Here is a 24,303-nt window from a genome sequence, read left to right on the forward strand (position 1 = left end):
AAAGACTTTATAAATTGCATTTTATATATATTTATATTTATTTATATTTATTTATTTATATATATATACTCGTCATATGTTTAACAAAGCTAGGCAATTATTTTTTTGCTATAGCTTTTAAATAATACTTGTTCATTATTATCCACTTTCCATTTTATTCATTTTTTTTTAATTACTGACAAATTTTCAGATCCTGACATCCGAAAATTTCTTTAAAAAATAACACAACTTATATTATAAAAATGATGAGTTAATAATTCAACAAAATACTCATTAATATTAGATCAATTAGCATCCTAATTATCAATTATCTTTAGAACCTTGTCAAATTATGGTTGAAATAACACAGATTGATGAGAAAAATAGTAATACCACTAACGGTGCTAGTAGAACAGCTGCTCATACACATATTAAAGGTTTAGGATTAGACGAATATGGTGTAGCTAAAAAGGTAGAAGGCGGTTTTGTAGGCCAAGTTGAAGCTCGTGAAGCTTGTGGTGTTATTGTGGATCTTATTAAATCGAAGAAAATGTCTGGCAGAGCTATTCTGCTCGCTGGTGGCCCATCTACTGGTAAAACAGCTTTAGCTCTAGCAATCTCTCAAGAATTAGGCCCCAAGGTCCCTTTCTGCCCATTGGTAGGTAGTGAACTATATTCTGTTGAAGTAAAAAAGACTGAAACTCTAATGGAAAATTTCAGAAGAGCAATCGGTCTAAGAATTAAGGAGACTAAAGAAGTATATGAGGGTGAAGTTACAGAATTAACTCCAGAAGATGCAGAAAACCCATTAGGTGGCTATGGTAAAACTATCTCTCATGTAATTGTAGGTCTAAAATCAGCAAAAGGTACAAAAACTTTAAGATTAGATCCTACTATATATGAAAGTATTCAACGTGAAAAAGTCAGTGTTGGAGATGTCATATATATTGAATCCAACACCGGTGCAGTTAAGAGAGTTGGTAGATCTGATGCATTTGCTACTGAATTCGACTTAGAAACTGAAGAATATGTTCCATTACCAAAGGGTGAAGTTCACAAGAAAAAAGAAATCGTACAAGATGTCACATTACATGATTTAGATATTGCTAATGCCAAACCTCAAGGTGGCCAAGATGTCATCTCCATGATGGGACAGTTACTAAAACCAAAGAAAACTGAAATTACTGAAAAACTAAGACAAGAAGTTAACAAAGTTGTTGCTAAATATATCGACCAAGGTGTTGCTGAATTAGTTCCTGGTGTTCTTTTCATTGATGAGGTTAATATGTTGGATATTGAAATTTTTACATACTTAAACAAAGCTTTAGAATCAAACATTGCCCCAGTTGTAGTTTTAGCATCCAATAGGGGTATGACAACCGTTCGTGGTACTGAGGATGTTATTTCTCCACATGGTATTCCTCCAGATTTAATTGACAGATTATTAATTGTACGTACACTTCCATACACAAGAGATGAAATTCGTACTATTATTGAGCGTAGGTCAAAAGTTGAAAATCTATCATTAGAAGAAATCGCACTAGACCGCCTTGCTGACTTGGGCAGTGAAACATCTTTGCGTTATGTTTTACAGTTGATGTCACCTGCTGGTATTTTGGCACATGCCACTGGCCGCAGTGATATTACAATTAGTGACATAGAAGAAGCCAAATTATTATTCCTAGACGTTAAGAGATCTACGAAAATCTTAGAGGACTCAAGTAGTTACTTGAAATAGTTGAAATAATGGCCTATATATATATTTTTTAATTCAAATATTGTAATATATATAATAGTATAATAGTATAGTTTATTCCTTTCTCTGCATCATAACAAATTATTGCATGGCACCATTTAGCATAAGGCTATTTAAAGTCTCTTGGAATTTCTTTAAACGACAGTATAGTCTGAAAGATTTTATTTAAATTACAATTATGCCTATTTTATACAACAATTATTTTTATTTTTTTGAATTAATGTTTATCCATAGAACGTATGTATGCATGACCTATAGAAATATTATTATTGTGGTATGTTAGTCTATTGTGGCGGACCTTCTTTTAAAGTGGATCTACCGGCCCTTAGTAATTCATCGCATAATAATAAATTACTAGCGATACCATTAGCACCACTAATTGCATTTCTAATCACTCTATAAGAATCCCAGATACCTTCAATTGTTGGATCACAAGAATCACCCATCTTTAAATCTACACCAACGAATCTACGCTCTTCTGAATCTTCAGCATCAAGTAATTCATCTTGACATAAAGCCAGAACATCCAATGCATCATAACCAGAGTTTTTTACCAAGGTCTTTGGAATAACTAGTAAAGCTTCGGCAAACGCGTCAATACCTGTTTTAGTTTTACCCTTGGCTCCTAATTTAACCATATTTGCTTTCTTTAAATGTTCAGATGCAGCAATAAAGAAGGCACCTGCACCTGGAATAACATATTGATCTTTTAAAACATTAGCTACTGCTCTTAAACCATCTCTAACAGCATCCTTAGTTTGAGCTAATGCATGATGGGTAGAGCCTTTAATCAAAATTGTACATGATTTTGGATCTTTTGGTTCCGTGACATAAGTGAATTTTTCTTCACCAATATTTTCTTGATAAACTAAGCCAGCGAAACCTAAAATGGAGGGAGATAAATCATCTACAGAATTTTGAGCTTCACCACCGGTAACCAGCTGTAATCTTTCCATATTACGTCTCTTAGCTCTTCTTAAGGCTAAAATATTATGCTTTGCCAAAATATCTAGTGACATTGGGTCGATACCCTTTTGATTAATAATAACAAACCCTTGATTTGAATCTAAGCCACATACTTCATTTTTTAAATCAATGATTTTCTTTAGTTTTTCATCGACAAATTTTCTTTCACTAGCAGCTAATTTATCTCTTTGATCAGCTGTACTATAGAAGAAACCAGAATTGACTTCAGTTTTTTCATATTCTAAAGAAACATTTAAAATCAATACATGCGCATTTTCTACTCTTGATGGCATATCAGGGTGTCTGCCACCATGATCTAATACTAAACCTTTTACAAATACTGTATCCTTTGGAGATAGATGTTGCATTTGCATAATTTCTACCATATATAGATCTAAATTCTTTGTATCTTTATTTTGAACACTTAAGACTGCATCAGTCACTATCGGAGTTAAAACTTCAGTAATTTCTGGGTTTACTTTAGTTGCTAGAGAAGATCTAGCTACTTGTAATAAAAACTCACGATCTAATTCTTTTTGAATCTTATATTCGTCTAAAAATTTCAAAGTTTCTCTTCTTGCGATTTCAAACCCATCAGTGATTATTCTTGGATGAACACCCTCTTGAATATATCTATAAGCTTGTCTTAGCATTTCCCCTACTAAACATACAACGGTGGTAGTCCCATCACCTGTAATTTCATCTTGAGCTGCAGCAGCACGAGCAATCATAACTGCAGTTGGAGATTGAATTTGCATTTCAGTTAAAAGAACTTTACCATCTTTAGTCAATTTTATGTTACCTGCACCGTCAACTAACATTTTCAAAGTACCCTTTGGACCTAAGTTAGTTTCTAACACTGATTGCAAACCTTCTGCGGATGTGATATTAACTTTTAAGGCAGCATCTCTTCTTAAAGATTCTGCTTTAGGATTCAACAATTGTAATGACATTATTAAATCTAATTGGCTTGATTAAAATTGCAAAAGTAAATTTATGGCTATGAATCTTTAGACCCAAAGTTGTGATTATCAATTGTGTTTGATCTCTGTACAATAGAAATAATAAACGTCAACTAATTATGCTTTCATATATAAGCTTTTTTCTATTATTCATTAATATGCATATAATATTTTTTTTTCAATACTTCTAAATATTTTTTCGCCACATTTAGACGTTACCCGGAATGCTAAAACCTTTGCACCGCGCAGAAAATGCAGGACAAGATAATTTGTAAATAAAATAAATGATTTAAAATATATAAAATTCGTATTAATGAGGCCTTGTAATAAGCCAAGTATATGCTACATATTTCGAAGACTTATAATGTAAATTAATGTAAGTTATGAAATGAAGAATGTTTGTATTTGATATCAAATCAAAAAGTGAGAATAAGACCATAAAAAATAGTTAAAAAAAATGAGAAGAAATCACAATAGGAAGGAAATGGAGCACAAAAAAAACAATGAGATATATACATGTTTATATTCTATCTTTAATTAATGTATCTTTATTATTTAATTCTTTGTCTTGGACCCCCTGGAGATTTCTTATATCTTGCGGTTAATAGTTCTGAACCATTTTGAGTAATTAAAATCATATGTTCGAATTGAGCACTTAACTTACCATCTTGAGTTGTTGAAGTCCAATCATCTGGCCAAGTGACATCTCTCCATGTACCTTCATTAATCATTGGCTCTATTGTGAAAACCATACCAGGCTTCATAACACCTGGAGTTCTATTTTTACCATAATGTGGAATATTTGGCGAACAATGGAAGAATTTCCCCACACCATGACCACAATAAGTTCTTACGACAGAACATTTATTTTCATTAGCATGTTTTTCAATGTGATCACCTAACTCTTGGAATGTATTACCTGGTTTACAATATTTAATAGCTTGCTTTAAACATTCCCTTGAAGTTTCGACTGTATTCAGAGCTTCTTTGGAAATTTTTTCACCAACATAATAGGTTTCATTTAAATCAGCATGGAACCCATCGTGATATAAAGAAACATCGATATTAACAATATCCCCTTCTTTTAAAACTGTCTTATCTGGAATACCATGACAAATAATTTCATTAACAGAAGTACAGACGGATTTAGGGAAATTATAATAATTTAAAGGTGAAGGATAAGCATTTCTCTTGATGGTTTCTCTATGGACAATTTCATCAATTTCATCTGTGGTAACACCTGGCTTGACAGCAGCAGCAGCGATATCCAATACTTCTCTACCCAATACAGCAGCTTTTCTAATCTTTTTAATTTCTTCTTTAGTGTAGACTGGGATCTTATTTAATCTATCGTTTCTTTGTTCCGATACTGGTAAACCATTTGCTGCCCAATCTGGCTTTTCAATTTCTTCTGGAACATATCTCTTGGGAGTTAGAGGATATTGAGCTCTAACTTTCCCAGTGTACTTAAACTTTGGAAATGGATCATAAGCGTCACCAGAGCCTTCTTCTTTTTCATGTAAGGCCTTATGAGCCTTGTAATTGTTCTTGTAGCATGATTCGTTACAGAAAATAGAAGTGATATTCTGTTTCAAACAGATGGGACATTTCAACGATGAATTGGTTTCTTTACCACATTGTAAACCAGCACAATGAATCTTTTCTTCGACTAGAGTATCGGCAGTAGCAGACATAGTAAGGCTTTTGATCTACAGTGAGCTAATAGTGTATTATGTACAAAGACAACAAGGAAAAATGGAAAAAAAATTTCATAAATTTATTGATCATAGAGATATATATGAAAGAAAGTAAATTATTTTTTTTTTTTTTTTTTTTTATTTCATATGTAAATTCTTTTAAATAGAAATTGAAATTGAGATTACACAATGGGTAAAGATGAGCGAGTTACCAAAAAATACGTACATTTGAAAAAAAAANAAAAAAAAAAGAAAAAAGGAAAAATAAAAAAATTTGCATAAATCTTTTAAATGTGTAAAATTGAAATTCCCAAATCTACGTGAGTTCGAATCTCGAGCAGATCACAAATTATTTTCTAAGTTTTTTTATTAAAAATATGTCTTAATGGAGGATATATTTTGATATATGTAAGCAAAAACCCACTCCGGAGCAAAGCCTTTATTAGGAAGGTTTTAATTGATTTCTAAGAAGAGTTTATTTTTAAAATAGGTTTTCTTTAAGCCTAAAATGGTATTCTTGAACAACATCACGCGATGGTGAACGATACCCTGTGATTCGAGGGATTTCAAGGGTGGAATGATCATGTCTTGGCCAGCGTAAAACCAAATACAGTTAGGCCAACTATAGCAATCAGATTTGTGGCTTTTCAAGACTAAATTACGAGGGGTTTCTATACTGAGTATATATATTATATTTACCGTCATCACACAAATTCGAATGATGTATGATTACAACAGAATATACTCTATTGACTCACTTCAGTCACTTTTATTCAAGAATGTTGTAGAAGTGGGGTCAAACTGTCTAGATCTTGAGATATTTCTTGTACTTGACAATCACCTTGTGTAATAGATACTCGATATTGATTATAACATTTCTACTGAGGGGTTAAATGGACTATTAATTTGTAATCAAAGACGGTGCGGAGTTTCTATTTCAGGTCGGTGACAACTAGATCATGGCGGAGAAAAGAGAATTTTAAGATTTTGATGAAAGTCTTTAGGAGATTGATTTATGGTTAGAAAAATGTTATCAACAGTCTATGAATTTTCCTATTCTTGGTCGAAAAATGACGCACTTAAACTTGATTGGTCGCTGTTAGATCAAATAGCATTTCTTATTTTAGTTCGTTAATTAGCCTATTCGAGATTAACAATCACCCGATTTCTGATTATATTTCGTCTCAACCGTTATCATTTTATCTATTGCAGTTCTACATCGTATATGATTTACTTTTTTTTTTTTTTTTTTTTAACATTCTATCAGTCGAACCTTTATGCTTTCATTCAGCATCATTTTATGATTCATATGACACCAAATCTTTTCCATGCGATGAACATCTTTTTTCAATCCAAAATAACACATCATTATTATTTGAATCAATCTTAGTTGAGATCAGAAAAACATCTATAGAATTTGGCTTTTTTTAAACCTTATATATTAATTATGTAAGACTCTTCTTTCCAAGTTTCTTCTGATATCACATTACAATTACCTATCCATAACATCTTTCAAATTTTAAAGTCAATCATTTTCTTTGAATCTCTCTGAATAATAATACTACATATAAAGAATTCTAGTATTTTTTTACTAACTTTTATCCTTTAGGAATAATTTTTATTTTTACTTAGCAATTGTTGTGTCACAAAAATTCATTTTTATTATTATTTCTTTTAAAACAAAAAATAAAAATAAAAACAAACAAACATACTCCATACACATACATTCAATTACCTTTGAGTATTGGTTGAAATTAATCAATAAATTATATTCAGTAGACATTATATTTTTACCAACTTTCAACGCAAATAATACATATATATACAGACATATCGGTAATGGATTTTTCAAAATTAACCGCACCAAATTCAATTACAATTGATAAAAATCAATCATCCCAAATAGAAAGGAAAGATGACCATGATTTATTTACACAATTTATATTTCAAAGTGACTTGGTGGAAAATAGCATACAACATCGGAAATATAATATTTCTCTTTATTTCGATATACCAATAATTGATCAATATCATCATATAATCAATAAAGATGATGCAAATAAACAAATAGGAACGGTATATACATTAGAAACAATTAAGGAATCTGTCTTTAATAATTTAGCTGACTTTAGAAAAAAATTAGCCAAATCATTATTTAAATATCCTAATATTCCACATTATTGCTCTATTAAGTTTTTTTCATCAGGTTCATTAGGATATGTTAAAACTATTAAATTTATAATCGAAAATTGGATAACTACTTTTACCAAACATTTAAATAATGGACATTTAAATTTAAATATTCATATCTTTGTTAATCCAAGTTCAAAAATATGGTTAAAGAAATATTTAATTATTGATTTCCAGAATAATCACTTCATTAATATATCGTTTGAAGATGTATCATTTATTGAATCAAATAATTATGAAGTTATTGCACCATATAGAGACTACTGTGCTTCCATAAGAGAACGAATTAACTCTTACAAAGAAAATGTGAAGAATGAGCACAAGAATTTCCAAAGTTATTACACATATGATTTGAAATTAATCATAACCACAAAAGATGTGGCTGATGCAATACCATATATCTTATCACGGAATCATTCTTTAAGTTCAGCATCATATTATAATTTATTCAATGCTATTGATGAAATGAATTTAATGAATAATTTAAAACGACCAAATCATTTGAGTGATATTTCTAATGAAAGTCTATATGATGATGGATTCCCCAAAAGAATTATTTCCAATACAAATCTTCATAGATATGATTCTAGCAATTATTCTAGTAGTGAATTATTAATTATTGATATTCCATTAAAATTCCCCTGGTGTATTCCCAAAAAACATACTGAAGTTATTAATGGGTTTTATAAGCCAAAACCAAACATGTATGGCAATAATAATACTACTAATACTAATAACAATAATTCAACCTTGCCAATGCGTGAATTCCCTCTAGCATCATTTACACGTAAACCAAATTATATGCATATGAATGAGAAAATTGAAACTGATAAATGTTCCCCTTCCACCACATTAACTGATTCTGAGTCATGTAATTCATCTAAATATAGTATGGACTTTAGTAGTAGTTCTTCATTAAATATACCAATTAAACATGTTTCATATAAGGAATGTGTGAGTGAATCACCAATTTTGACTAATATAGATACTAAATTTGATTTATGTGTTTGGTCAAGTGAAAATGTTAATGACGAGATAAATTTGAAACAAGAAGATGGAAACACATTTAAAAATTCATATGAAGAGATTGAAAAAGATCTTGGATATGACTCATCATTTTTACAGAGACAATCCACTCAGCGCTCTCTTGAATTGTTTCAATATTTTATTAGCGGCTGTGAAAGAGATGAATCAATTGTTGTAGATTCTCCACTTGCTTCACCACTTACAATCAATCCATCCCAATTTATCACCTCGTCATCATCACCATTTGACAGGAGCCAAGGAACATATTTGAATTATCCTACTAATTTACGACTTGCCAATTGTTATAATGATAGCTTGAAGACTACACCTTCTGATGGTAGTATTCCCAGAACTCCTCATATTTTAAGTTCTCCAAACACCACCAATATCAATGTGACTTCTAATACAATTTCAAATACAAGTTCAAATACAAATTCAAATGCAAATTCAAATGCAAATTCAAACACCAACTCAAATGCAAATTCTAACACAAGTGAAACTAAAATTTTATCAATACCATCATCTAAAACTGAACATCAAATTAGTGTATCATGATAATTGACACGCATATATATATTTATATGAATAACAGATAAATACTTTTCTTTTATATATAGTATCTAACGTTCTAGCCTCCTAAATAGGAAATATCAGAGATCTTCGGGCCCGGACCAAGTTAATGTTTTTGTTTAGTATTTTGAAACAATTAATGATTTACAATTTGTAATTAGTAACTTACAAAAGAGCACTTTATTAACCAAAAAAAAAAGAATATTTACTAATAAAAAGAGCACGTAGATGTATACAAAATCTCGGTCGTTGTGTAATGATCTGAATTATAAAACACAAGGGAATTTTACAGGCCGTGAAGAAAGCCTTACAATGAATAATTCCAAAATATCTTTATGGAAACGAATTTATCTTTGGATCATCACATTTGAAGGTGGCAATGAATATGAAGAAGACACAACCAAGAATTATCATAGTATACCATTACGAACCAATTACATGTTTTTCCTAGGAGGTCGGTTCCGTACAGTGAAACGATCTCGTCATTACTCGATCATCGTGTTTGCAATAATGGTTGTGCCTGGTGTATTATTTTCTGTATTCGAATGCAGTAATTTATGGCATACACATCATGGATATAAGGCTCTAGTGTTTTTCTTTTATTATTTCTGGGCCATGTGTATTTTTTTCTTCATTAAAGTGTCTACTAATGATGCCGGAGTTTTACCGCGTAATATCCATATAGGTAAGATCATGGAAAATAACAATAAAGAGACCATAATAATACCTGATGAATATACAAATACGATCCGTTTACCCGTGGCTAACAAAAACCATAGTATTGAATTGAAATATTGTTCCACTTGCCACATATGGCGACCACCTAGAGCATCTCATTGTTCCATCTGCCAAGCATGCATCGATGTTCATGATCATCATTGTATATGGATCAACAATTGCGTAGGGAATCGAAATTATCGATATTTCATCATATTCCTTGTAGGAGCCATCCTATCAAGTATATTTATCATTATCAATTGTAGTATCCATGTAGCAAGAATCCGAAGAGCCTCTAACGCACCTGTTGCCATCTTATTAATAGTTTACGGATGTCTAACCATAATATACCCTGGTATACTTTTAGGCTATCATATTGCTCTCACAGGAACAGGGCAAACAACACGTGAGTTCCTCCATACTTTACATGGCATTAAGAACCCGATGCTGTCACGTGTCACCAGGGCACGTGACAACGCGTTTGATTCTGGATCCTTTTTCCATAATATGATTTTCTTAATGGCTCAACGCCAAGCACCAAGTTTCTTACCGTCCCGCGGAACACATTCACGGGACGACTGGCGATTCCGATAATTCCTGATTGGGACATCGGCGGGTATTCCACGTGACACAACCTTTTCTTTTTCTTTTTCTGTTAAACTTTTCACATGCCACTAAATTTTCACATGCATGTAAATCATCGCGTGACATGGAGATTAGGTTTTTCCATATATCACGTGCTTTTGCGAGAGAGCCGATATTCTCGGCATATCACGGAACACGGAAAACGGAATACAAAAAAAAGAAATTTGGATGACGGAATACGGAATAACAAAGACAAAGACAAAGAAATTTACTCGAGATCGTATTACATGATAGATGGACATATCGAAGTGACACATATCGTCAAGGATATAAGCTGTTGCCGCATATATATATATCTAATACAATAACAGAGGGATTCGGACTCGGAGGGAAACATATTTCGCAGGTATTATTTGATACATTTATTACTTATTATTATACTTGTTGTATTTGCAAAGGGTCTTTATTATAAAGCACACATTTTATTTTTGTTTATTCATTCTACACTATATGCGTTAAACTCATTAACAGATGAAGCTATTTACTAATACATGCACATTCGATTATAAGTGGGAAGATGTCACTGCAGCAAACTGGAAAAAATATCCAAACGATGTTTCGACACATGTCATTGCTGTAGATGTTCTTAAAAGAGAGCTGGTTAATAACGGGACCAAGTTGATTACAGAAAGGTTAATTACATGTCAGCAGAACGTTCCAGGCTGGATTATGAGACTATTGAACTGTAAAAATATTAGTTACGTGAGAGAAGTTTCCACAGTAGATCTGGTTCAAAGAGAATTGACATTGAGAAGTTGTAATCTTACATACTCTGATTATATGAAAGTTTATGAAGTAGTAAAGTATACACCACATCCAAACCATACAAATGAGATCACAGTTTTCGAACAAGAGGCTAAAATCACTGCCTTTGGTAGGATCTCTAAACTATGCAGTAAACTCGAAGATTGGTCGGTACAAAGATACAACGATAATGCTAAGAAGGGCAAGATCGGGTTTGACTCCGTGTTGAAGATTTTTAAAGAACAGCTAGAAGATTCTAAGAGACAAGTCGATGGTCTAGTGAAAGTAGTGGACGATTTACAATATTCAGATATCTTATCTGCAAACTCTTCTGTTTTCAAGAAAGAATTTGAAAACTTGAAAAATTCATCGAACAATTAAATCATATTTCATGTCAATACAAAAAAATGAACATCTTAATATTAATAACATTCCTTTACATACCTGTAAGTATGTATATATATAACACCACCACTCAATAAATAGATCGCATTATACCATACATATAAATTCTTCAGTAATAATAATACATGATTTTTTTTAGAAAGTTAAAGAGCAAGGAAAAAAAAGCTAAAAATTAGAAAAAATAAACACAGGTTTGTTTCTTCGATTCTCCTGGTCGGTATCCTTTCGATATTTTTTAATTTTAGTATATATAGTTTTTTTTTTTTAATTTTTTTGTAAAAATTTAATTAGATGCGATGAGCAAATACTATAAAAAAAGATTTACGTAGTTAATTTTCATTTTATTTAATTAAGTTGTAATCTTTCAGCATAAAAACAACCATAGCAGAGAGGTAATCCAAGATTTTTATTATTCATAACATGTCAATTACTGAAAATGTTACAAATAAAAATAACATTGACAATAAAATCTCAAAACAGTCGCAAATGGAAGAGGAAGACATGGAATTGACATTACATCGATTATTAGGTTCAGATGACGAAAATGATGATACAAATAAAGATTGGTTAGATACAAAGTTCTTAGAGAATAAACAATTAACTCTCGATAGTATTCTTGGTGAAAATTCAAATGAAAACCATAATTTATTCCAATTTAACGATACACAACCTATCAAAGATTCGAATTCAAAAGATTTGAAAAGACGCCAGAGTATTCTAGATCCAAATGACTTATTCGGTGATTCCATGGATGATGATTCGTTTGCTACTACTAACAATAACAATAACAATGAGAAATCAGATACAAATAATAATGTTTATAAAGATTTTTTATCACCAGCTTCATTATCGCCATCTTCTATAGATGATAGTTCTACCTCCTCCTCTTCGAATAAATTGATTCAAAACAATAATACATCTACACTCACTTCATTAGAAGATAATTTCACTCATGGTTTAAAATTACCTCCAATCGTTAGGGCACCAACTCCATCCACAACTCCTCCACCTCCATCTACGTCTACTTCTACTTCTGCATCTGCACCCGTTCCTGCACCTGCACCTGCATCTACTCCTGTCCCTGAACAATCAAAAATAGATGTTGTTAATGAAGCTGAAAAGCAATTGGATACTTTGATTAAGCCAAATTTTAAAAAATCCACTAAAAAAATCGTTGTTGCATCCAAATACTCATCCACTAATAACAATATCAATACTAGCATTACCACTAACACTACAAATAATATAAAAAACACTATTATCATGCCTATTGCAAAAAAATACCTAATGAAAATCCAATTATTAATCTTTCCAAAAAAATACTCAAATACCACCATTAATAATAATACTTCTACTTATAAAATTACAAAGTCAAATGATTTGGCTTTAAAAAATAAAACTAAAAGAAAATTATCACCTGTTAATAATTCAAATATTCCAATAAATTTAAATACAAATGATATAAAACCGATTAAATATACAAATGAATTTACAATGTTTCAAATCACTGAAATGAAACAAAGAATGATTAATACAAATAAATTAATGTTGAATTTCAATTATTTGAAAAATGGTTATTCAAAAATTTGTATTGAATTGAAAAAATCAATTAATGCATTAAGAGATAGTGAAATTCATAGAGCTCATTTAGCTGATGAAAATGAACAATTGAAAAATCAATTGCAACAAATGAAATATCAACTTTCTCAATATAAATTAAATGATACAAACTTACCACCATCACAAGATGGAACTAATGAAACTCTTGGTTTATTTTAATCATTTTTGTTTTACAATTCATTCATATCAAGACCATAATTTTGCATTTAAATGAAGCAAATATTTAGATATTCATATTTCTTCATTATAGACCTCATTTTAAACATCGACTTTATTGGAAATAAAGTCATGCATTAAATTTTTTTGTCTTTTGATTATTATAATTTTACATAAAAAATACACATTATTTTGGCATATATGGATTGGATTTCATTTATATGTCTATAATAACAAATTTTATAGAGCTCATATTTATTTATTTAATCTCATTCAAAAACAAAAAAAAATATTAAAAAACTAACAATAGTCATTTACATAAATACAATATATAAAAAAACCTCTCATCATTATTTCATCATATTTTAGGTTTATTTAAAACACCATTTTTAATTAATCTTGTTTCTAAATTTTTAATAGGGAATGACTCAGTAGTAGAAGAATTTGGATTTAATAATCCTTCAAATCCAATAATACGATCTTTCTCTTTACCATTAACATATACCACTAAACAAGGTAAAACACGAATATTTAATCTCTCTACTAAGAAAGGACATACTACGGGATTTACTTTGAAGAATCTAGTGGTCATATAATTTGGTGCAATTGAATCTAATGATTCATCCATAAATTTACAACGGCTAAATGATTCCATTGAAAAATTTAAAATAATCCTAGAATTTTGAGAATTTTCTATATTATTTTCAGAAATAGCTCTCATCAATTCTGATTCTTTAGTAAATATTTTAATTTTACCATAACCCTCATCTTTCCTTCTTGCATTTTCAGACGCTTGCTTTAAATAGTTTGCCCATTCTTCTTTTCTTTTTTGTTCATATAGAGAATATTCTAAAGAATCACCTTTGGCCAAATCTTCTAATAATTCATCAATATCTTCCGAACTATCTGTGCCATTATCATCTTCATCATTGCTTGGTCTGGATTCTTGAGAATTTATATAAGAATTAGTGGATACGTTGGCAGTCGAATCATTAGATCCTGCAAGATTTCCTTCAAAACGGTTTATATTGCTTGCCATTTTTCAGTACAAATTTTTGGGTTATAACTTAAGTATACAACGTACTACATTTACAAAATTAACAGAATATTGCTTTTTTATTATTTTAATAAATAGGATTCTTAATAATAGAAATTTTTTTTTTCATTTTTCAAGACGCGATGAAGTTATTTAAAAATATATTATTTAAATATGATATGCTAGGTGGAAAAATTTAGGGATAACATTAGAACATTAAACTTGAAATCTTATTCAGTATCCTAATAAAATTACGCTTGTCATGTAATATTTTATTATTTTTTTATTATAAGAATTTTTGAACTCTTGTTGTTTGCTTGTATTTAACTTGTTTGGCCATTCTTGGTTAAGAAATTAGAATTGATTGATTAGCTGGCTATATAAAAGCGTATTTTGTATATGTGGTTATTATGGTGTTCTGTAAAATTCATAGCTTGTTTCGTTTAGTAAACTATTTCACTTTCCAAATATTTAACCAATATATTATATTCGCGATGTATACTCCTCGCCCTTTTTCAAGAATTTAAAGATCTAATTTACAGTAACAGGGAATTGTGACTAAAAAAAACAGGTATACGTTCATTTACCTAACAACATTCTTCAATTTTAAAAGATAGTAATAAAGTAACTACTACAATCAAGATTGAATTAAGTGTACTGCTATAATACTCAATTTATTCTTTTTATTACTTTAATTATATATTATCTCAAGGTAATAATAACTAGCTATTTATTTGACTTATTTTATTTGATCATACCAATATTTACAAGATAGACATAGAGGGAAAATATGAATAATATCTACCAATTAGATCCGAAATGGCAACGACTGTTAAATACCAATAATTTCTTGGGTGGTTTAACAGTGGACGAATTTGTTCAAGAACTTTGTAAAGATGATTCATTAAAGCAAAACTCTACTAGTACATCAATCATTGAAATACAAGGCAGAAATGGAATAGATGACGGTACAACTACTGCTTTTGAAAAATTAGATCCAAAGCCATATATTAGAACATTAGAATCAATTCTAAAAGAATTAAACAGTTTAAATGAAGAATCAAGCAATAAGAAGGCTGATTTAGCTAATCAGGTGGCATTACAAGAATTAACCCATGCTGAAAATGTAATTCAATTATCTTCTAATTTGAATTCTGCATTCCAAACATATGATAATTTAGATACAAAATTATCAAATGTTATTCAAGTTGTAGCCCCATTAGGTGATAAATTAGAATCTGCTATTAGGAAAAAAAAGTCTTATATTAAATCAATTGATTTAATTAATCAATATAATAGCTTTTATGTGGATGATAAAGTATCAGACCAATTAGAGTCTTTAAGAACATCACCAAATTGGAAAAAGAAGTTACAAGCTGTTATATTAGTTAAAAATGTTTTAATATTGGCTCATAAGATTGAAACAAATTCCTTGCCTAAAACAAGTCAAACTACACAGATAATTGAAGAATATGCAGGTTTAATGGAAAATAGCTTATTAGAAAATTTTAATTCTGCATACCGTGATAATAATTTTATTCAACTTAATGAAATTGCTTTAATTTTAGATCATTTAAATGGTGGTGTTAACGTCATTCAAAGTTTTATTAATCAACATTCCTATTTTATTGATGCAAAACAATTAGAATTAGATGAAAAAAATGGTATGCTATTGCTAGATGAAGCTATAAAAGTAAGATTAATGAATGTAGAAATTCATGGAGTAATATATGAAGATAAAATGCTTGCGATATTAAATGATATAGAAGAAGTTATTAAAAAGGAATCTAAGATTGTTAAAAGAGTGTTTGAAGAAAGAGCTCCTCGTGTTTTACAATTATTCATTCAAAGAATTTTTGCACAAAAAATTGAAAGCAAAGTAGAATTTTTATTATCAACTTCTTTATCCCTATCTGACCTTGCTTTCGTAAGAATGTTGCATGGCTTATATTCCTTATTTGGTAATTTTGTAAAGGATCTATCTGAATATTTTCAAGCATTAGAATTAAATTCGGATAATAACTTATCATCTACTTTAGATCAATGTTATTCTGACTTATTTTCCAAATATCTATTTGATAGATCAAATTATTTTGATATTGAAAAAAGATCATTAGAGGCAATTCTGATTGAAAAAACTTCTAATTTTAGTTTGAAGCACGAGAAGGAAGTCAGATCTAAGGCACTATTAAATAATTTTAACAATAAATACTTGAATGGTAGAAACAATCAAAACAATACGTCTAAATTAGACGAAAGTTTGGGCTCGAATTATTTAACAAATAAAGATACTGAAGGTAAATTATCACAGATTAATAATTTCTTTAAATCGCATTTGGATAGAGATTTAATGGGCTCTCGTGGTGGATCTTTCAAGCGTACAAATACAAACAGTGATTTAAACAGAAATAGCAATGACAATAGTAATTCCAATTTTAATTCCTCACTGGAAAATGATAATCAACCAGATCCAGATTTCAATTTAAAAAGTGCAGATTCAATGCTTAAATGCGTTGTTGAATCTATAGCAAGATTGATGGAATTGACGCCGAATAAAACTGCAGATTTCAGCTTTGAAGTCTTAGAACTAATTTTTGTTGGTATTATTAATTCTTATATTGAAGTTTCATTAGAAATTGCATATTATAAAATAACTAAAGTTGATGCAGCTGCACAATCAGATATTAATTTATCTTATTTACAATATTTAGCGATTAGCACAGAAATAATATCATTGATTTCAGCATCAATTAAAGTGGTGTTTTTACCTTTACTAGTAAATTCTCCTGATATTAAAAAAAAATTAATTGCATTAACAAATAATCAAATCAAAAAATGTGAAATGCTGATAAATTTAATTTTAGAAGAGGTTTCACAAGTATTTGAATCCAAATTTATCAATGCTTTATCAAAACAAAAGAAAAAAGACTTTGTTCCAAATGAAAAAGATTTATTAGACCAAGATACTGTTCCTGCAGTTGAGATAGGAAATATTATCATACAGTTACATTCTCAAGCTGTATTATATTTAAAAGGCAAAAATTTAGAAAACTTCTTATCAAAGATTGGTGATATATTATATAGGCTATTATTGGATCACTACGGGAAATTCCAAGTCAATTCAATTGGTGGTATTGTTATTACCAAGGATATTATTGGTATACAAAACACTATAGAAGAATGGGCATCCCCATATATTTTAGACAAATTTGCAACACTAAGAGAGTTGGCGAATCTATTTACTGTTCAGCCAGATTTATTGGAATCACTGACAAAAGAAGGTCATTTACAAGATTTAAACAAAGATATCATTTCAACCTATATTTCAAACAGAGAAGACTTTAACCATGAGAGTTTCATTAATAATGTCAAGATGAGCTTCAAACAACGTGTCCTCTAGTTAATGATTGTTAAGAGTATTAATTTTGGAGACAGGCAGTCATTCTATAAGTGAAACATTTTAAAGAAAAAGTTTAATAGATTATATAATTTACAATATATTTAGTATTTAAATGTAAATGAATGAGTATCTATTTCTGCAAGTAATTAAGCGCTTAGTCTTATATCTTATTTTAACTTTTGATAAGATATTCCTGTAAGGTATTTCTAAGCTAAGCCATTGTTTAATAATCCGATTAAGAAAATATTTAAGACAGCTTGGCGATAAGAATGAAATAAAAAAAAAGTGAAACTGTACAAATTCCACAAGATATAATATCAATAATAATAATTCGACCTTTGTGTTCCTAATCAATGAACAAAACTCTTTACAATATAGATTAGTATATCATTAAAGTAATACAAGATGCCAAAGAAGCGCACTAATATTGATGATTATTTAGATCCTGAAGTCGAGAAGTCTGAAGTTTTAAATAATACAGAAAACTCTACCAAGAAATCCTCATCATCAAGATCATTACGAAATAAGAATAGTCAAGATGAAATTATTCAAGTAGGGAAGTATGATTTTGATAAGCCAGAATATGAGTTGGATCCGAAGAAAAGACTACAGGTTATCATTAACGCTTCCCTATATAAACGTCGCAAATATAATAAGAATATCCATGCTGATGTTAGCGAATCACTAGATAGTATGAACAGTAGTTTACCTATGACTTCTAATAATAATTTGGTTAATGAAGATCTTAAGGATGATATTTTATATCAAAAGAAAGAAGAAATCCAGCAATTAATAATGAATAAAAAAAAGTTAATCAGTGATATGGCTTTAAAAATTGACAAAATCAATTCTAAAAACAGTTCATTAAGTTCTTCAAGTATCTCTTCAAAAGAGATGACAATTGACCTCTTGGCTGATGATAAATATAAAGCTTTCCATAAGAAAATGGTAAGACAAGAGGCCCGAATGATTGAAGGTGATATCATAGAAGCAGAACAAGAAGCAGAGTGTTTACAGCTATTAAGAGATAAACTATTGATGCCACATTGGATTACAACTCTATTGAAGGCTACAATTGTTAATGATCCTACAGATGCAACTGAACTCGATAATAAAAGAACCCTCACTATGGAATTATTAAATCACATATTGGAAAGATATAATGAATTACTAAAACTAAAGACAACTTTAACGAAAAATCAGAAACACCCACCTATTCAAAAGAATATTAATAGACAGAAATATTACGATAGGATAGATAGGCATGTTCTTGTTGGGTACCAAAGTTCATCTGATGAAGAGGAAGAAGATATGACGGTCAACGAAATACGGGAACGAAGAAGGAAGAAGAGAATTGATCAGCTAGGATACCCTATTCACATTGGTTTGGCTAAGTTTAACGTACTGACACCTACTTACGAAATTATAGCCGAGCCTTTACAAAAATCCTATGTTTTGAAATTAAACACTAAGGAAAGAAGTGTATGGAAGAATCGTGAAGATCCATATAGGCGAATAGAATATTATGCAAGACTACCTAATCAAATTGCACAATATAAGCGTACTACTATCGTTCGTCCCAGTCCAACAGATAATAGCACCAAAGAAGTAATCGAATCTAATCCAAATGTATCAGTCACAAAACAAATTGTTTCAGATAAAAGCAACGACACTGCCAAAATGAACTCTGAAGATATTATCATAAGTAACCCTGAACAGGATGATAGAACAGAAAGCAATATTAGTACTGTACAGCCACCTAAAGCCGTTGAAGATCCAATAATTAACATTCTTACACCTAAAATTCAGAATCCTATAACATTGGAATCATCAGCTTCCAAAAATAAAAAGACCAATGAATTAATTTCACCTGGTAATAGCTCTTCAAATATAGCAAATCCAGATGGATATCTTAAAGAGCAATCACCAGAGGCTACAACATCTTCAGTAGGTGATAGTGGATATCCTAAAACAGCGGTAAATTCTAAATCTTTGAATTTTGTGGCCAATAAATATCAAAAGCAATTAAATACCTCGACTAAAGATTCTAAAACTAAAGTAAATTTGCATTCATATAATGTTACAACCATCTCTACCGAATAGATGCATATTAATAATTCACAAAAATATATTCTTGTAGAAATTTCAACACACAATACTCTTATTGAAGGATAGCCTGTTAATATTGAGTCAATAACTAAATTTATGAAGACCAATGTTTTTTTTCAAAAAAAAAGAAGATAAACACCCTGCAAATATTGAATTCAATAATTCCACTTGAGGTAATATGATTTAAATTTTAATAAGGAACTATTAAATTTATTTCTGTAAATTTATGGAGTTAATACACAAGACCATATGCTATTGAGATATTTTAGAAATGATAATAGTAACTGGATAATACTCCATATCATAAGGGTAAATAGTGTCAAAGCTATGAATATATATAGGGATATTGATATAGATTATAAATTGTAGAATAATAATAAAGTTCAACACGAAAAAAATAATAAATAGACACTAATTAATAAAAATGAAATATTTTTCTATAACAGTAGATTTTCTTTAATTTTAATATGTTTAAACACTTTAATTAAAAAACATATAAATAAATAAAATGTAAATTCTGCAAAATATCAATTGGTAATAATGAACCTAATTATTAAGTTGGATGAAATTATTATTAGTATATAAATTTATATTATTGGGGCATCAGATTCTCTCTTAGCATTTTATATGCGATGTACGTTTGTATAAATATGAACTCGGCAAGTTATAGCGAAGCCTTCACTTTTAAATTTATTAAAATTCTTTAGGGACTACTAGATCAAAAAAGTTCAACGTAAAAATATTGTTAATACTAGTAACGTTATGGTTAGCCAATCGATTATAAAATGTATCCAGATACCTAATAAATATCATTATAAGCAAGAATGGGTTGATACGATACGAAACCAAGGATCAATGGAAGATATTAAAATATTGGAAATATTTTCATTTGGTAGTGTAAATGATATAATACGGTATCCAGATATTTATAATTTTATTTACAATGATCAAAAAATGATAAATAAAATAGAGAAATTATGTTTGATAGATATCAGTAATAAATATCGTACTATCAAATATGAAGAAATTCGAAAAACTTTAAATAATTTTGAAATCAAAGATTTTGAAATTGAAGAGTATTTAATTCAATTAAATGAATTTTTCCAATGTAAAATTGATTCTATTGATAAAGTTATAGAATTTACCAATGTTATGGATTGTAGAGACGTGTATTGTGGTGAAAGTGAATTATACCTTGTAGATATGAAGAATATAGTGACCAAAGATTTCTTATTGGAATCTTTAAATCAATGGAAGAATAAATTAAATAATGAGATAATAGGTAAAAGTGAGTAAGAGAGAATATTGAGTAGAATAAATAAATACGTGAGAAAATAAATAAATAGATAGATAAATAGGTATTTAATAGAATAAATAAATAATATATATATAAACAAGTGACAGAAGCAAAAGATCAAATCATTGTTTGGTTTACTCCTTTGCATCCTTCTTGATCAATTCAGAATCATTATTTGTGAATAAAGCTTTGATAGTCTTTGAAAATCCAACGTCATTCTTTTCAAATTGATAGATCCCGTAAAATGATACTAAAGAACCAGCATACAACATCCATATACAATAGTTGTGCCAATTCCCGTATAATCTTCTTGGAATATAATCTTCAATGGATGATTCTAGTTCCAAACCACAATGAACTAATACTGCAGCAGCCATTAATCCATCAGTAACAGCACCTAATTCACCACCAGTTACCAAAGAAGCTGTAACTAATGGCAATACTGAAATTTCTACAGCTCTTTCAAAGAACCAATGGTGAGACCCAGTTGACTTATTAACTGGTTGTGGGATGAAAGCTTCATTAACATCACCAATAACACCACCAGGGACTTGTGGTTGCATTGGTAATAATGGAATCTTGAAATTAGCAGGTGAGGTTGTGTGGAAGCTAGATATCTTTATTAAGCTGCTTGTAGAAAGCAATGGAGTATGGGTCTTCAACAAAGTTGAAGATAAGGCTGATCTTGCAACCGATTGCTTGCATAGAGTTCTTGGTAATAGATATGACATTTTCCTACGTATATGTGATATGTGAATGAGTTAATAAATTTGTATATATATATATGGATATATATATGTTAATTTTTTATAATGATTTTTTTTATTTCCTTCTATTATAGATTCCTGAAAACTAAGGGATATCTTAATGAACGTTAATGGAAATCAGATGAGCTTACTGATCTTTAGCAAATGTATATGACTGATCGTGCTAGACTAAAGAATGTGAACCACTATCTATGCCTTTAAATAAATCTCTTATCCATTAGATCAATTATTAAATTAAATACTTGTCGATAAATATATATATATATATATCTTAATTACTCTAAGAATGAATCATGCATTATCCAATTCCTAGTAAATAAGGGAGATAGAAAACACACTCCGATTCGGCCTAGGGTTATACCCATTTTTCTGTGGTATAAAGCCTATTGCACGTGCTTGTTTCTGAAATTTAACCCTATGTTATAGCTGTACCAACCCTGGGTTTGTTTCCGGATTCGGATATCACGCGGCTAGAAAAAATTAGCATTATTAAGGTATAGGAATTTGTTAAAGCTCTTATATATATAATTATAAATAGTTTTATATATATATATATATATGTATATGTATATATAATATTTTTATATAGCATCATTATAAATTAAGAGAGCAATAAATTAAGAGAGCAATAAATTAAGGGAGCAATAAATTAGCTCATACAGATACATACACATATCTATACATACGAGAGTCGAATCTACTCAAGAGAAAATGCTACGCAATATCATAAGAAACAAAGCTGCAGGACGTTTGTTATTAAATTCTTCGAGATCAATAGCAAAGAATAATATCAATCCATCATTATTACGATTATATTCTGCCGTTCAACAATCTACAAATTCTAATATTGGTTCTAATATTGAAGAATTTTCCAATGTAATACCTGGTACAAAAACTACAGTGTTAAGTAATGGTCTAACAGTAGCATCCGAATATATTCCAAACACATCTACTGCATCAATTGGTATTTATGTGGATGCTGGTTCAAGAGCCGAAAATAGTAAAAATAATGGTACTGCTCATTTTTTGGAACATTTAGCTTTCAAAGGTACCACCACGAGATCTCAAAGGGATATTGAATTAGTAATTGAAAATTTAGGATCACATTTGAATGCTTATACTTCTCGTGAAAACACAGTCTATTATGCCAAGACATTAAAAGATAATATCCCCAATGCCATTGACATATTGAGCGATATCCTAACGAAATCTACGTTAGATAAAAATGCCATTGAGAGAGAAAGATCTGTTATTATTAGAGAAAGTGAAGAAGTTGACCAAATGTATGATGAAGTTGTATTTGATCATTTGCATGAGATTGTTTATAAAGATCAACCTCTTGGTAGAACCATTCTTGGTCCTATTAAGAATATCAATACTATTCAAAGGAATGATTTACAGAATTATATCACTACAAATTATAAAGGTGATAGAATGGTATTAGCAGGCGCAGGTGATGTGAATCATGAAGAATTGGTTAAATATGCAGAAAAATATTTTGGTCATGTTAAGAAGTCTGATTCCCCTTTACCATTGGGGTCGCCAAGAGGTCCACTACCAGTTTTCAACGGAGGTGAACGATTAATATCTGAACCTTCATTACCTACAACTCATATTGTTATTAGTGTAGAAGGTGTATCATGGTCAGCCCCTGATTATTTTGTAGCATTAGCTACTCAAGCTATTGTAGGCAATTGGGATCGTGCATTAGGTGCAGGTACTAATTCTCCATCTCCATTAGCAGTTGCTGCTTCTAATGATAATAATAATACCCTTGCTAACTCATACATGTCATTTTCCACATCATACGCAGATACTGGTTTATGGGGTATTTATATCATTAGTGACAGTAAAGCTCATCAACCTAAATTAATTATCAATGAAATTATGAAAGAATGGAACCGTATTAAATCAGGTAATATCACTGATGAAGAAGTTAATCGTTCCAAAGCTCAATTAAAAGCTGCCCTAGTATTATCATTAGATGGTTCTACCTCTATATTGGAAGATATGGGTAGGCAGATTGTAACCACTGGTAAAAGACTAACGCCAGAAGAAATGTTCAAGAAAGTCGATCAAATTACTAAAGATGATATTATCATGTGGGCTAATTATAGATTAAAGGATAAGCCTGTTGCCATGGTAGGGTTAGGTAATGTAGAAAAGATTCCTTCATTAAAGGAAATTGAAAATCAATTACAAAAGAACTAAAACAAAAAACAAAAAAACAAATGATATTAATTATAAACGACATGAATCAA

General features: G+C 29.9%; 13 protein-coding genes across 13 annotated transcripts; 9 read left to right on the forward strand and 4 right to left on the reverse strand.

The window, feature by feature from the left end:
- Positions 1-331: 331 nt before the first annotated feature.
- Positions 332-1,717, forward strand: RVB1 (RuvB family ATP-dependent DNA helicase pontin; the record flags this gene model as incomplete). The annotated part of the gene is made up of 1 exon (XM_004181848.1): positions 332-1,717. The coding sequence occupies one exon, from the start codon at positions 332-334 to the stop codon at positions 1,715-1,717; it is 1,386 nt and encodes a 461-aa protein (XP_004181896.1).
- A 302-nt stretch (positions 1,718-2,019) lies between these two features.
- Positions 2,020-3,654, reverse strand: CCT6 (chaperonin-containing T-complex subunit CCT6; the record flags this gene model as incomplete). Its single annotated transcript, XM_004181849.1, has 1 exon — positions 2,020-3,654. The coding sequence occupies one exon, from the start codon at positions 3,652-3,654 to the stop codon at positions 2,020-2,022; it is 1,635 nt and encodes a 544-aa protein (XP_004181897.1).
- Positions 3,655-4,214: 560 nt separating this feature from the next.
- On the reverse strand, positions 4,215-5,357 carry MAP1 (methionine aminopeptidase MAP1; the record flags this gene model as incomplete). The annotated part of the gene is made up of 1 exon (XM_004181850.1): positions 4,215-5,357. One exon carries the CDS (start codon positions 5,355-5,357, stop codon positions 4,215-4,217), a length of 1,143 nt encoding a protein of 380 aa, XP_004181898.1.
- Positions 5,358-7,199: 1,842 nt separating this feature from the next.
- TBLA0H00910 (uncharacterized protein) lies at positions 7,200-9,131 on the forward strand (the record flags this gene model as incomplete). The annotated part of the gene is made up of 1 exon (XM_004181851.1): positions 7,200-9,131. The coding sequence occupies one exon, from the start codon at positions 7,200-7,202 to the stop codon at positions 9,129-9,131; it is 1,932 nt and encodes a 643-aa protein (XP_004181899.1).
- Positions 9,132-9,374: 243 nt separating this feature from the next.
- ERF2 (palmitoyltransferase ERF2) lies at positions 9,375-10,457 on the forward strand (the record flags this gene model as incomplete). The annotated part of the gene is made up of 1 exon (XM_004181852.1): positions 9,375-10,457. The coding sequence occupies one exon, from the start codon at positions 9,375-9,377 to the stop codon at positions 10,455-10,457; it is 1,083 nt and encodes a 360-aa protein (XP_004181900.1).
- Positions 10,458-10,979: 522 nt separating this feature from the next.
- TBLA0H00930 (PRELI/slowmo family protein) lies at positions 10,980-11,633 on the forward strand (the record flags this gene model as incomplete). The annotated part of the gene is made up of 1 exon (XM_004181853.1): positions 10,980-11,633. The coding sequence occupies one exon, from the start codon at positions 10,980-10,982 to the stop codon at positions 11,631-11,633; it is 654 nt and encodes a 217-aa protein (XP_004181901.1).
- Positions 11,634-12,077: 444 nt separating this feature from the next.
- Positions 12,078-13,436, forward strand: ATC1 (Atc1p; the record flags this gene model as incomplete). Its single annotated transcript, XM_004181854.1, has 1 exon — positions 12,078-13,436. One exon carries the CDS (start codon positions 12,078-12,080, stop codon positions 13,434-13,436), a length of 1,359 nt encoding a protein of 452 aa, XP_004181902.1.
- A 355-nt stretch (positions 13,437-13,791) lies between these two features.
- PLP1 (Plp1p) lies at positions 13,792-14,472 on the reverse strand (the record flags this gene model as incomplete). The annotated part of the gene is made up of 1 exon (XM_004181855.1): positions 13,792-14,472. The coding sequence occupies one exon, from the start codon at positions 14,470-14,472 to the stop codon at positions 13,792-13,794; it is 681 nt and encodes a 226-aa protein (XP_004181903.1).
- Positions 14,473-15,259: 787 nt separating this feature from the next.
- SEC10 (exocyst subunit SEC10) lies at positions 15,260-17,869 on the forward strand (the record flags this gene model as incomplete). Its single annotated transcript, XM_004181856.1, has 1 exon — positions 15,260-17,869. The coding sequence occupies one exon, from the start codon at positions 15,260-15,262 to the stop codon at positions 17,867-17,869; it is 2,610 nt and encodes an 869-aa protein (XP_004181904.1).
- A 405-nt stretch (positions 17,870-18,274) lies between these two features.
- SAS4 (Sas4p) lies at positions 18,275-19,972 on the forward strand (the record flags this gene model as incomplete). Its single annotated transcript, XM_004181857.1, has 1 exon — positions 18,275-19,972. One exon carries the CDS (start codon positions 18,275-18,277, stop codon positions 19,970-19,972), a length of 1,698 nt encoding a protein of 565 aa, XP_004181905.1.
- Positions 19,973-20,740: 768 nt separating this feature from the next.
- On the forward strand, positions 20,741-21,274 carry CSN9 (Csn9p; the record flags this gene model as incomplete). Its single annotated transcript, XM_004181858.1, has 1 exon — positions 20,741-21,274. One exon carries the CDS (start codon positions 20,741-20,743, stop codon positions 21,272-21,274), a length of 534 nt encoding a protein of 177 aa, XP_004181906.1.
- Positions 21,275-21,409: 135 nt separating this feature from the next.
- On the reverse strand, positions 21,410-22,006 carry SDH4 (succinate dehydrogenase membrane anchor subunit SDH4; the record flags this gene model as incomplete). Its single annotated transcript, XM_004181859.1, has 1 exon — positions 21,410-22,006. The coding sequence occupies one exon, from the start codon at positions 22,004-22,006 to the stop codon at positions 21,410-21,412; it is 597 nt and encodes a 198-aa protein (XP_004181907.1).
- A 747-nt stretch (positions 22,007-22,753) lies between these two features.
- Positions 22,754-24,253, forward strand: MAS1 (mitochondrial processing peptidase; the record flags this gene model as incomplete). Its single annotated transcript, XM_004181860.1, has 1 exon — positions 22,754-24,253. The coding sequence occupies one exon, from the start codon at positions 22,754-22,756 to the stop codon at positions 24,251-24,253; it is 1,500 nt and encodes a 499-aa protein (XP_004181908.1).
- Between the last annotated feature and the right edge of the window lie 50 nt (positions 24,254-24,303).

Source organism: Henningerozyma blattae, chromosome 8, assembly GCF_000315915.1.
Source record: "Henningerozyma blattae CBS 6284 chromosome 8, complete genome".
Lineage (NCBI taxonomy): Eukaryota > Fungi > Ascomycota > Saccharomycetes > Saccharomycetales > Saccharomycetaceae > Henningerozyma > Henningerozyma blattae.